This window comes from Zingiber officinale, chromosome 9A (genome assembly GCF_018446385.1).
Source record: "Zingiber officinale cultivar Zhangliang chromosome 9A, Zo_v1.1, whole genome shotgun sequence".
NCBI lineage: Eukaryota > Viridiplantae > Streptophyta > Magnoliopsida > Zingiberales > Zingiberaceae > Zingiber > Zingiber officinale.
Window position 1 is genome coordinate 30,945,080 of NC_056002.1, and position 11,527 is coordinate 30,956,606.

Consider the following 11,527-nt stretch of genomic DNA (forward strand, 5'->3'; position numbering starts at 1 on the left):
TGAAGCTAAAACAACAGATCGATGGTCATGTTGATCATCGTACCTCTAGAAAAATGAAGAGCATTACCTTAACCAAATTAAGTATAAGGAATTAGATGCGCTAAACACGCAAACGTGCAGCGGAAAAATACTAATTCTTCCAGGAAATCCATGCGAAGGAAAAAAAACAAATATACTAAATTTACATAAGAGCATGAGAGATTATACCTTTGGTGCGTGCTCACAGACTCCCGACAGCTCGGATCACAGCACAATCTCACGTTCACGCCTCTACGGTATCCACACGAACAAGCGCTCGTTTGTCTCACAAACTCACAAGTGGAGACGGAAACCACCTAAGATTGTACTAGCAACCACACCAAGGGATTTCGGCCAAGAGAGGGAGAGAAAAGGAAGGAGAATGAAAATCTACACCAAAAATGAAGAGAAAAAATGATTAATAAGTATTTTTATCCAATGAAAACACTTAATTAGCATTAATAGCCTTAATGAGCATTTAACCTCCATTAAGGACCACATTTGAAACTCCTCATTTCAAATTCAATTTCGAAAAGTAAATGAATGAATCATTGAATTTCGAAATTCAATGAATATCTCATTAATCCTCACTTGAGTCTAACTCAAGTCTCCTCACTAACTCAAGTCTAATTCAATCGAGTGTTACTCAATTAATCTCATACAATTAAAATTCAATGAATCATTATTTCATTAATTCAAATTGACTCCTTGAGTCTAGTTTGAATTAGACTTAATCTAATAATTAGATCCAATTGAGTCTAACTCAATAAGTCCAATTCGAATTAGAATTAATCATGAACTCATCTCCAAATCTACTTGTTCTTTGTGTGTGACCCAATAGGTTCTCGTAACGTTGACAATGTACCCAAATCAACATTTAGATACATAAGCAATGAGTGACATCTAGCAAGGTATCATTGCTACCCAAGTGACGAGAAAGTCGAGATCCGACCTAACTTGTCCGTGGCTATTATCTTGTATGGCTTGGTCCCTCTATCCTTGATATCTAAATTGATCAATGAGGCATAGACCGTATCATCCTTTTATCGACTTTTGTGTTTCTTGATCTCTAAATAGACACACTCTATCAAATAAGCTCAATATCTCATATTGACTCATTTGCGCATGGTCATGCTTTCTTGTGTCATCCTAATCAAGGAGCCCGCAGATATCGCTTCCGTCATATGGAAGGAATATATCACATCTACATCACTCACATCCCTCCGCATAATTCATTGCATACCCAATGATCAATTTTATTGTCCACCTTGTTTACAGGTGATGTTTGCCGATATCAAAGTACACAACTCCTTATGTAGGAAATCGTAGTGACTTCAAATTTAAGGACTATTCATAACAATAGTCACATGAGAATGTTTATGACACTCATATAACGATCCATGAAACATTCTCATGGCGGGTTATTCAATATATATTTTCTAATATATTAGTGTGATCGTGCACACGCGTTGCGTGTGTAATATAATAATATATAAATTATTTGGACCCCAGCAATAAACTACTGCAATGGGTTTCCATTTGAAAAAAATTATTTTAATTTAATATTATACTTATCTTAGTAAAAGAAACTAAGAAAAGTATATTTTTTAACATCGTCGGCTTAAAATATTTATAGAAACTTCTTTGATCATAGTGTTATCAATTCTAAGATGTGGGACTAAAGAGAACTTTATTTTTTTATATAAAACAACCAGAGAAAATTAATGATGAGAAAAATTCATAATAATACGTCGTAGCTGAGTCTCGAACTCTAGATCACTGATTGTTTCGCTTGTGGAATTATTAATAAACTTTGAAATTATTTTTAGTGTGAATAGAAAAAAGGACAGTAACGTAAATTCATTTTAGGCTTCACCAAAGCTAGTTAGTAAAGGAGGGAGATTTTTAATAAAATAGTAAGATACTCATGTGTCAACCTGATATCTCATATCTATGACTTATGAGATTAAATCATCCGTTGACCTACATACTATTCTCAACGCATTAATATTATCCTTGTATATTAATGTTTGACTAGAAATAATTAAGAGTAATATTCTATGTATATCTACAATATTTCACTATCAATTCAACTAATTGATATGCTGTAGATAAGGACCTACTATCCAAGGACATTATTATACTTATTCAATCGACACTGAACTGAAATAAATATAATAATCAATTTTACCTTTTATTAATAATGATATATGATACAAAATGAATCCTTTAAAAATCATCATATAATTGGTACTAGGATTAATACTAACATTAAGTTCATCTTCACGGGTAGCAAAGGTCTTCGATCCTTCGATTTAGTCGATCAGTAACTGGGCGAAACTTGATCTGATAAAGCTTCGGCCATAACTTACCTGTCACTGGTAAGACGAAACCATAGAGACAAAGAATTATGTTAAACATGACCCAAATTTAAGTGAGAAAAGTAGTGTTCTCTTTCAGAGAAAAAAAGGTTGAAGCAGAAGAAAAAAAGTTATACACAAACTTACCAAACAAACGCTTCTTTTGGTCATCCCAAGCAATGCCATTCAGAACATCAATGCGCTGGGAAAGTTGTAAATTAGATTAAATAAAAAAATAAAGAAGGTGCACCAATAATTAGGTCTGAGAACAGTGTCTATAGTATTTACGACAGGATGCTATGTTGCTCACTCGATGATTTGATCAAGGAATGCCTCGCCAAGCCCTTGTGTTCGTTTGATTCTACATACGCTAGAGCATTTTGCATTTTTGTTTGAATTGATATAAAATTGTGTTTGAATTGTCTTAGCTTTATTGTAAACTATAGTGATCAGCCTGTACCACCCGTAACTAGAGCCTTGTTTTATTAACAACTAGGGAACCCTTCAATGTGTTTCTGCTGTTGAGTCTAAAGATATTGATTCAGACCCAAAATTTTAGTGGCATTTCAATGTAGACCAATTCCACCATGAATCAAAGTAAATTAAGGGCAAGTTGGGATGGTTTAAAGAAAACAAAGTTGACATGATTCGCTGAGTCTAAGGCAAAACTATTATATTTATAAACATCAAGCCTCCTAATTTAATCAGGTCATTTTCCTTATACCAATAAGGTAACGGAGTACTTATGTCATGAACAAAAAAACACTTTGGTTCCTCCAAACCCTCAAGACCCAACCAGTTTTAGTTAATACTCCTTGGATGCGCAATCAATCAAGAATGCTTCACACAAACTAGGCTGGAAAGTCCATATACCAAATCCCATAAAAGACCTTCAGAATTGGGGTTTGCCAAGTAAAAAAAGTAAGTCTTGTTTAGGCTACCATTTAAATTTTCACAAAGTTATTATGGGTTTTAATGGTAATTGAGGTTCTAGATGCTAAGCCCAGAGTGACCTAAAACCAGGAAACATAGAAAAGCTTTTCACCAAGATGAACTTAAAGCTTGTTGAAAGGGAAAATAAGGTGTGACCTCCCAAACGCACAAAATGCAAATCTATAGTTCAAAGGTAGAAATAAAGGGAAACATAAATTAGGAACTCACAGTGTAACCGGATCTCATCAATCCTTGCCTGTTGAAAACAACACAGATTCAATTTCAATGTGAAGTAGCTAAAATAATGATGAATGTTAAGAATACACATACAAAATAAAAGGTATAAATTGATCCCTTCCCAATAGGCTTAAAATAACATATAGTTTATGACACAATTAAACTTCGCCTTGACATTGTATCCGTTAGGAGACTTTAGTTCATTTGCATGTTGGTAATTGAAACAATGATTCCTTCCGTAAGTTAATCCATGTATTAGGCTTGGGCTATCATAGTCTGCCTGATCACATGGGAGATTTTGACAGATCAGGCTTTTTAAGTGATTGTCTGGTCAAACTTAACAATCTATACCGATGTTTCAAGTTTAAAATTCAAATATCTAATAGAACAAATCATTTGATGAAATCATGTACCTTAATTCATGGAGAGCAATCCAACTTAGTACCTTGCCATCTTCATGTGATATTCTAGCTATGCAATCTGTCTGCACCATGAGGTAGTTAACATTTCTGTATAGATTTAGTGGGACTCTGGACATGCTTAAGTAGTGTATGAATGAGAATAAATGATTTTCAAATTAACAAAGAAATGAAAATGAAACTCCAATCCTATAATTTCATGTGGTTGATGGCAGAAATAAAAAATTGTGAAAGAAATAACAGCTCGAAGATTAACACAAATGCCACAAAATACTAAAATTTTGTATGCCTAAAATGCATACAAAATACTAAAACTTTGTATGCCTAAAATTCGGAGTTGGTTCACAATATCTGTTAGAAGAATAATAATATGTTGGTCATGTGGATTCATATGATGAGTATTTTCAGAACCAATTAAAACAAAAGATTATCTACTACAATTATTATCTGAAGGGGAACAATTGCCATACCTGCCAAACATTTGCCCATACTTCCCCATCTACATATTCCAACTCATTAAGAAAAGGAATTTCATGATCATTATATTTGACAGTTACTCTTCTAATTTCTGCAGGAATAAAAAAAAGAAAATCATAATCAATACGAAAATAACACAATTGTATAACTACTGCAAACCTTTCAAAGTCTGGGGATCAAGATGATATAGAGTCGAAGTTCCATCGGTTGCATAAAGGATCTTGCCATCAGTCGCTAATCCCCAACCATCACTCATAGGATGAGTAAACCTATCCTTCTGCTCCATCAATTGTGGAAAAATAATTACTTTCAAAATTGATAGCTCATGTATATACAATTCTACGTGCAATAATCTATAGTCAAAATACAAATGATTGTTCACGCAATAGAAATGATTATTTTAACTTACTTTGGCACAACTATCTAATGGAATTTATGCACATGGATGTAAAGAATATGTGCACAGTAATCAAATATGGTAATCAATTGTGCAAAAGGATGATGTGTGACCAACCAATTGAAGAGTTCTGAAGATTGTCTAGCACATTAACCAAAAGTTCTACTATTTCTTTCAACCAAATGCCCAAATACATCCAAATTTGATGCTTCACATAGATATTTTGATTAGGGAAATGTTTGAACAGGGTATCTTGCTGGGCTTGTGAAATATTGTAGGCAAGAGTAAGCCTTTGAACAGAATTTGGCAAACTCACACCTAAAGAGCAAATGGGTTGATGATTCATCATTCAAGTGGTTGAAGGTGCATAATATAGTATGTCTAACATTAAATCTTGCATAGGAGAATTTTAATGTGGAGTCTAACCTTTCAAGATGATCCAAGTGAAAATTGGCATATATCAGCTATGAACTAAGAAGCATTAGCTTGTCTCATTATTCTCCCTTACTAGACAAATCAGGTTGAATATCCAATAAGAGCAAAGGAAAGATCAAGTGAAGGGTCACAGGACATTCTGCTGAAAAGGAGGATGATTATGATTGTAAGAGAATCATTGTTGGAACTTTGTGAAAGGATATAGCACATGCCAGATTGATGGAAAAGGTGGATGAGGCTTTGATATAACAGTTGTATATCTATCCACTTATTAACTCAGAAGGGAAATTGATTTCCAGGAACAATATCATGTCCCATTTTCTTAAAATGCAATACAAGGTCTAGCATATTTGGTAAGTTACTAATGCTAATACTAACCTTTGTCTTATGTCTTTCTCATGAAGTTGAATTCATATGCATATGGCAAATCTTACTCAGGCAAAGTCAGTATGTTCAATCACCTAAAACAATTCTAGTAGTACTGGTCAAAAAGTGAATAAGATTGCAGAACTATGGTTCTATATCACTTAGCTGTTTCCATTTGGATTGTTAATTTTGCAGGTTCTTTTCAGAACACAGTTAAGAAAAATACACTTTTATAATGATAGTCTCCACCAGTGGGGTCATTTCAACAAGGTTAACCTAGAGTAATAGGTACAACAAGAAAGGATAAAGACAATTCATCTATGGGTTCATTTGTTTCATGTAAAATGCATTTACATAAAATACTCTTTAGGTTTTCTAGTGTTTAGACTTTAGTATAATATAAAAATCGTGGCCAATGAAAATGTTTGTGTCAGTTAACAAAAATTTGTGGACTTTGAGGGAAAATGGCTTCCAATCAAAATGAGCAGAAGTTATTTTCCCTCACACGAGTCATTATCTCCTCTCTCCCCTCAAGCCTCATCCACTACCTCCAACCCTTGTTTGAACACTACATCAATTCTTGTTGCCTCCATTCCATTTGTGCCCATCAAGCACAAGATTGTGCCCCCGGTTCCACCTCCCGCTTGCCCTCACCACCTCTCCATCTCATGCTCTCCCACCAACCACGATATCAATGCTCCCACTACCTCGGCCTCACTTGTGTCCAAGTTTCATCTCTCTAAGCCCGACATCTTTGCCCCCTTTAGATTCCTGAAATAGACCCCTTCCACTGATGTTGAGCAACTTCCATGATAAAAAAAATGTTCATTTTGCCAATTTTAGTCATGGAAGGAAATGGACGAAAGAAAGGGAAAACATTTTGTCCGTATCATAACTAAACACAAAAAAACAATTTTCCCTATAGTTCTTAGAAAATATTTTACGCAAACAAATTATTTTACACAAAACACACAAACAATAGATATATATATGCCGAAAGGCATGATGAAATATTCCCTTTGCTTGTATGTGTTCATAGATCTACAAAACATGTTGGAACCTCTCCAGTACCCTGGTACGTGTATCAAAGAAGTTCTACAATTTTGCAAGTTGTACCAAGGTAACTACAGTTTCCGTACATATGTCATTGGTATAAAACATATATTTCCAAAACAGAAAAAGGAAGTAAAAACTTCATATGTCACCTCATAAGCTACAATCAATGTTTACTGAAAATTATCTTGGAAAATGAAGGAAGAATATATGAAAAGATCTAATTAGTGAAGAACAAACCTCCCTAATGTTATGTCGATCATAGATGAAACCTGTGTTTGTTAACCAGGTAACTTGGTACAACCTGTGTAGCAAGAAAATAATAACAAATTAATAGGATTCTTTGGAATAAAATAAGAAAAGAATTACTTGACTATGAGATTTGTCATTTAACCAACAGAAAGTGCTATCAACTTATGCCTATCTAAGAGGGAAATATGCTTAGTTGAGAGGGAAAAATAATGTATTGTATTGTTGTAGTGTATCCTTCACCAAAGGAAACTACAATCCATGTATAGATAGGCTTGAGGCCTAATAAATTATCTGAAAATATAGCCATGACTTCTAATAATACTACTAGTTAATTAATAAAATAGCTTATTAGTTCAATCACTCTCCCCCCAAGATGTAACATAATAGAGTAGCTAAGAAAATTGATTTGTAACCTTTCGCCAAAAAGAGTGAGACCTTCCCCGAAGAAGGATGCATCCATTTGATGAGAAACCATAACCTGAAAAACATGAAATAATAGATATTCTATCATTTATTAAAAAATGCACACAGAAACAACAGTTGATCACATGACTACTAAATTTACTTTTATATGAAAAAATAAAAAAAATCATAGATTTAATATGGGCATTGCACACCGTTGATAAACAAGCCTAATGCACAAGGGTCCATCCAGCTATGTATAAGGATTTCATTAGACCAACGGCAAGGATGATTTAGTTATATACTTATATCTAGCTATCTAAGGTTTCATCCAACAAAAATTAATCTACACTATACCAATAATTGCACCTCTCGCAATTCATCCCCTTAGATGATTGAGACCACAAATCATCATGAAATGAGAAAGTTGAGTTGTTAAAGAAAACATACACATCTAATGCAATTAACCACACTGGATGAAAAAGTTGAGTATAACTCATCATGAAATGAAAAGTTTGTGTTGTTCAAAAAACCGCATATCTAATTCAAGCATCAATAATATAAACCCAGTATTAATTGAAGGAAGACATCAAGAAGTGCAGCAGTTGAAAAGGACGTTCAAGGAATCATGGAATTATATAGATTAGATTCCATTGCCAAAAATTACTAAAATAAATGCAATAGCAGTTCAAATAATGAAAATCCATGGATAGTGTAATAGAGAATTACCTTCCCAGTTTGCAGAAGAACTTCTCTGACTGATGACTGTGCACCACAAAATATAAAAAAGGAGTCACTAAAAATAAGAATTAAACAAGTATAGATAATAGTCAGTTGTATTCAATTGATGTCAGAATATCAGCATAACATTTTATAAATGACATCAAAAAATACTGAATCCACGTAATTATAATTTTTATATTTTCTCCACAATGACTCGAAACTAGGTGAATAAATCCAAATAAACAGATGACATCAAATTAAACACAGCAACAATTCCTATAATTGTCAATATTAACTAATTCCTATAATGACACAGGATTCTGTTCTATGGAAACTAAGAATTAAGCTTGTGAGCTTTTTGAAAATGTTGGTGGTTATTTTTTGAAAAATAAGGTCATCAACTTAGTATAATAACTAATTGTAAGGCACTCTGCATTTTTTTTTTTTTGAATAATCCTATAGCCCTTTTTTAGCTTTTTTAAGACTGAGATTTTTAGTATTTAAACTCACACAGTAAAGGTAAAATCTTTAAGGGATATCATAAATTACAGAGTGCAGCACAAAGAAGGAATGAGCCTTGTGGCACCTTTTGGGATAGAAACGAAGTTTATATGGTCCCTTTAGCAAATACCAACGTAGAGATGATAAAAAGGAAGGCAAATGTGAGAACAACTTAAGCTTTATTATGTAGGACTCATAATGAAATCTAGCTTACTTTGGAATAGAGACCAGTGGATTCAAACAATGTTTCATTTCCTCCATAAACAAGACCCTGTGAAGATTTAGAAAAAAATTCACATCACGTCCATATAAAAAATTGAATTGAATATGAAAAACAAGAAGTGTCATAGAACAATGAATAAGAAAGAAAATGGGATAAAATCAATAACCAAAGTGTAGTTTATTCTTATCACCTGTTGAGTTTTGAAAAATCAAATAAATCAATATAGCATCATACGACAATATGATTGGTAGGAAAAATAATATTTACAATGAACACATACTAGACAGAACAAAAATAGCACACTGTGCACATCCATAATAGCTTCTAATGCAATCATATATGTTATTTTTTCATCCTACCTTATAGAAATACCACTCAGTTTACATTGAAAGATAACCTTAAATTTGGAAGAAGAAAAATGCAAACTTAAATTTCCAGGAATTGGTACAATTTAAGTCGAGAGTAAAATAATTTCAAACAATTAAAGAATTTACAATGTTATCGGAAATTTCAAGTTGAATTGCAGAATTCATGATCCGACTTTGAAACAAAACAAAATTCTGGAGTCTTTAATATTGCAAAATTATAGGAGTAACTAAGACAGGAATTCTTATATTTCTGGTAATTTATTATCGGTGGTCTTTATTTATATTTCTTCAATAGCATCCAAACTTTGTTAGAATTACAATCTTGCTGCCTCTTCTAAAACAATGTAGCAGCCGACTACTGCATTCTTTTATTAATGTAAACTGCAGACTGAAGGAATAAGTCCCTGGCATAAAATCACGAGTGAGCCGACCAAAATTCTAAATTACAAGTGAAGCATCATCAAGCATGCAACTAAACTATACTAAGAACATCGTCAGAGAAAGAGGATGAAGGTGAGCGGGATCTTGCCTGGGTGAAGGCATCCGGGTCGTGGGGGAACTCATTGACGATATCAAAAGTGTAGAGCTGAGTAGAAGGCGGAGGCGTGCGCGTCCACTTCCATGTGACCCAGAGGAAAAACAAGGCGGAAATGGCGACGATGGCGACGAGAAGTGAAGCTCCTCCACTCCTGCAACAGCAGCGTTTGCTGCTCTTGGATCGAGCGGCGGTGGCGGCGGAAACCGACCCAGGAGCCAGCGGATTCGAGGTGGAGATATTGGTCATCGGCGGAGGGCGCTTCGGCCGCATCCGGGTCATCTCTTGTTCCTCCGAGTCAATTCCCAACTCGTACTTAAATAATTAATAAAAATGATTTAGAAAGAATATTTTTTAAATTAAAAAAAAAAAAATATATATATATATATATATATATATATAATTAATAAAAATGATTTAGAAAGAATATTTTTTAAATTAATATATATATATATATAATTAATAAAAATGATTTAGAAAGAATATTTTTAAAATTAATATATATATATATATATATATATATATATATATATGATATGTTTCCACTGATGCCAAATTGTCGACTTTTTTTTTAATTAAAATAAATAGTCGCCAAAAAAAACTTAAATTGCATTAAAAGAAATATAAATTAAGATGTTGAATTTGAGTTAAATATATTTTTTATAATATCTTATAATTTAATTTATATTGCAACTTAATGTGAGTTAAATATAATGCTCAAATTATAATAAAATATTTTATGATACTCAAATTTTTATATATTTATTAAAGAAAAAATATTTCAATTTCATATGTGCCTTATTTATTTATTTTCAAATCTCACCTCTCATTCACTATAGCAAAGTTTTCAAGTTGGCAAAAGTAGCCGATCAATACGAAGAAGGAGGTAAATTATGGATGATTAATATCAATTAGAATAAGGATTGATGGAGGGATGTAGCAAAGTTTTCAAAATGTATCATAAGGTTTGATAGTTTTTAAAAAATGCTTTCGTGTGCCCGGGCAATGCTGCGGTCAAGTATTACTTGTAGGATGCAATACAATGACAGATCACAGCTTCCAACGGATAAACATGATCAACTTTTTTTCTTTTAGGTATTCAGCTACAGTTTACCGTAATTGAGATCAGAATCTTACATCTCTAGATTATTTATTAGAGGGTCTTATCATTACATTATTACCCCGAGAGTAAAATTAATGTTACTTAACCGCAATCCCTTCTTGACTTAATTGATGGGCAAATTTTGGTTAAATCATTTATGATTTTATAAATTATCGAACAGGTAAATTTCCTAAATATCTAAATCATGTATTCAATTTTTAAAATTATCAAATCATGTATCCATATCTATTTTTGCCCCTCCATATTTACCTCAGTGTAGCAATATAATTTTTTTTAAAAATAGACTGATTTTTTTAAAAGACCGATTCCTATTTAAAAAATCATTACTCTCAATATATTTTATCAAATTAATATTTGAAAATATGAATATAATCATAAGAATTAAATGAATATATAAAATTTATTTTCCGTCATTCCGAGTTATTTATATCCATCATCCAATTCTGACAAAAATCGATCAATAGACGTAGATAACTTAGAATAACATGGAACCAAGTTATATGTGTTCATCTAGTTTTCCTAATTATATTCATACCCTTAAACATCAATTTAACACACTATATTGAGAGCAGTAATTTTTTTAGTTTTTTTTAAATACAATTCATGTTAAAATAAAATCAATACTCTAATACATAGAACTTGATTTTATATTATTCAGAGCTCTCTAAGTCAATCTATCAATTTTGTCAGAGATCAATCAAAATA

General features: G+C 32.5%; 1 protein-coding gene across 2 annotated transcripts; it reads right to left on the bottom strand.

The window, feature by feature from the left end:
• Positions 1-214: 214 nt before the first annotated feature.
• On the bottom strand, positions 215-9,993 carry LOC122021036 (glutaminyl-peptide cyclotransferase-like). 2 transcript variants are annotated; one of them, XM_042579103.1, is made up of 12 exons: positions 9,694-9,993; positions 8,788-8,844; positions 8,079-8,114; positions 7,361-7,425; positions 6,936-6,999; positions 4,604-4,721; positions 4,438-4,535; positions 3,962-4,032; positions 3,540-3,567; positions 2,526-2,580; positions 2,289-2,396; positions 215-408 (listed from the first exon to the last, which is right to left on the bottom strand). In XM_042579103.1, exons 1-11 carry the CDS (start codon positions 9,979-9,981, stop codon positions 2,302-2,304), a joined length of 975 nt encoding a protein of 324 aa, XP_042435037.1. In that variant the 5' UTR covers positions 9,982-9,993; the 3' UTR covers positions 215-408; positions 2,289-2,301. The 2 variants fall into 2 exon arrangements, with proteins under 2 accessions (XP_042435037.1, XP_042435038.1); XM_042579104.1 differs by lacking the exon at positions 215-408 and having other exon boundaries at positions 2,188-2,396.
• Positions 9,994-11,527: the final 1,534 nt, after the last annotated feature.

Bases quoted from the DNA above. Each gene is read 5' to 3' on its own strand.
- LOC122021036 (XM_042579103.1), bottom strand. From the start codon at position 9,981: ATGACCCGGATGCGGCCGAAGCGCCCTCCGCCGATGACCAATATCTCC. The intron at 4,536-4,603 runs GTTTGCAGTAGT...TTATTCCTGCAG, and splicing joins TGATCCCCAGACTTTGAAAG to AAATTAGAAGAGTAACTGTC. The intron at 2,397-2,525 runs GTAAGTTTGTGT...TCGTCTTACCAG, and splicing joins CCAAAAGAAGCGTTTGTTTG to TGACAGGTAAGTTATGGCCG.